This window comes from Capsicum annuum, chromosome 1 (assembly GCF_002878395.1).
Source record: "Capsicum annuum cultivar UCD-10X-F1 chromosome 1, UCD10Xv1.1, whole genome shotgun sequence".
Classification (NCBI taxonomy): Eukaryota; Viridiplantae; Streptophyta; class Magnoliopsida; order Solanales; family Solanaceae; genus Capsicum; species Capsicum annuum.
The window spans coordinates 230,268,330-230,270,398 of record NC_061111.1 but is presented as its reverse complement, the minus strand read 5'-3'; the positions used below and the strand labels follow the sequence as shown (position 1 = coordinate 230,270,398).

General features: G+C 37.1%; 1 protein-coding gene across 1 annotated transcript; it reads left to right on the top strand.

The window, feature by feature from the left end:
- The first annotated feature begins 236 nt into the window (after window positions 1–236).
- LOC107856900 (probable carboxylesterase 17) lies at window positions 237–1,556 on the top strand. The gene has a single exon (XM_016701867.2). It carries the CDS (start codon window positions 415–417, stop codon window positions 1,342–1,344), a length of 930 nt encoding a protein of 309 aa, XP_016557353.1. The 5' UTR covers window positions 237–414; the 3' UTR covers window positions 1,345–1,556.
- Window positions 1,557–2,069: the final 513 nt, after the last annotated feature.

The following is a 2,069-nucleotide window of genomic DNA, read 5'->3' as shown; positions in this document are numbered from 1 at the left end:
AGATATAAATTATAGATTATAAATAATAAAATAACCGATAAAAGCATATGTAATACAAAAAAGAAAAATACAAGATCAATTGGGAGTTGGAACTCTTATCATATCATCCTAAGTTGCTCGGACTCTCTAAAAATTTTGTTGCATCTGTGTCGAATCCTTTAAAAATGCACATCCGACACACACTCGATCACATTTTTAAGAGTCCTGACAACATATCACCCGCTGCAGTTTCTTTTCATGATTCTTCCCCTTTGTGTGATCAACCCACCACACATAACCATTTTCTTCTCATGTACCTATCCTCCAGTATCAAAATCTCTCTAACATAGTTCTATACAAGTCACATATAAAAGCATCTGCATGGCCTTTTCTTCCATGCCGTACTAGCTATAGCAAGTGTACATTTCCAAGAAAATGTCGATAATTGCAGAAGCACCGGGTTACATCCAAGTTTTTTCTGATGGCACAGTGAAGCGATTCGAGCCAGAAATATCTACTGCATCAATTGAGCCTTGCAATGGCTACAAGTCTAAGGATGTGGTCATTGACCCCTTGAAACCAATATTTGGTAGAATGTACCTTCCTGAATCAAGTGTACTTCACCAGCAGTTTCCTGTTCTTGTCTACTTCCACGGTGGGGGATTTTGCATTGGCTCAACTACGTGGCTCGGTTACCATATTTTTCTTGGTGATTTAAGTGTTGCTTCCAAATGTATTGTTCTTTCAGTAGACTATCGTCTTGCACCAGAAAATAGACTTCCTACAGCTTACGAAGATTGTTATTCTGCATTGGAATGGTTGATCAACAATTTAGAAATTGAACCGTGGCTGAAAAGGGCGTATCTTTCTCAGGTTTTCCTCTCTGGGGACAGTGCTGGAGGCAATATAGTTCATCAGGTTGCTATCCGGGCGATTAGAAGTGAAGTTTTTTGTGGTAGACTAAAGGGGTTGCTACCCATTCATCCATATTTCGGGAGTGAAAAGAGGACTGAATTAGAGATGGCTAATGGATCAGCAGGGGATGTGGAGATGAACGACATGTTTTGGAGACTAAGCTTGCCTCGAGGATCAAATCGTGATTATTTTGGATGTAATTTTGAGAATGCTGAACTATCTATGGCTGAATGGTCTCTGTTTCCAGCAGTCATTGTTTTTGTTGCTGGCTTGGACTTCTTGAAAGAAAGGGGAGTCATGTATGCCGAATTCTTGAAGAAGAAAGGTGTGAAAACAGTGAAGGTGGTTGAAGCCGAGGAACAAGTTCATGTTCATCATGTGTTTCATCCTGAATCAGAGGCTACTCGTTTGCTTCAGAGTCAAATGAGTGATTTCATAAATAGTTTCTAAGGAAATAAGCAGTCAAATGATTCTTAACTTTTCTGACAGAAGAATTTTATCAAGAGGGTTGTTTGTACTTTCTAGTTTGAGAAAAGCTGGAAACTTCAAAGACTGGCTATAGGCCACTTTAAATTGTCTACCTAAATTATTTTTTTTCTACTACCTTTCTTGTATGTTACTTGTCATTACTATGGTGTTTTGACTCAGTTTCTTTTCCTCCACTTTTTGATGCAAGTAACTACTTTTTGGTGATCTACAAGTGAGTTCATTTATGTCCTATTTTCTGTTGACACACACATTTAGCCAGAAATATCTTAGCATATTAAATAAAATGAACAACTACATTTATAATGTGCCACAGATGTCATATTATCATGAGATGATTGATTAATGTATGCTACTTTAGTATGTATCCAAAGGTTATGAAAATGCCACTTGAAAGGGTAATGCTAAGAAAATAATTGATCTTGATCTTGGTGATATGTGGGCGAAAAGAAGACCATGTCAAATATATATACATTATGCTTGTGTCTGAGATCAGTCCAGTATGAAGTCTATTTTAATTGGCATCATAAGTGTGAACACAAGGCATATTAAAATAGAAGATGTCAAGAGGGTTAAACAAGTTCATGTGTGTATATAAAAATGTCTAGGACTCGTGAGGCACTTTATATCTGACATACACATTTATGTCCCTGGTTATTTAAGGCATCTACTTTTGATCAATGATGATA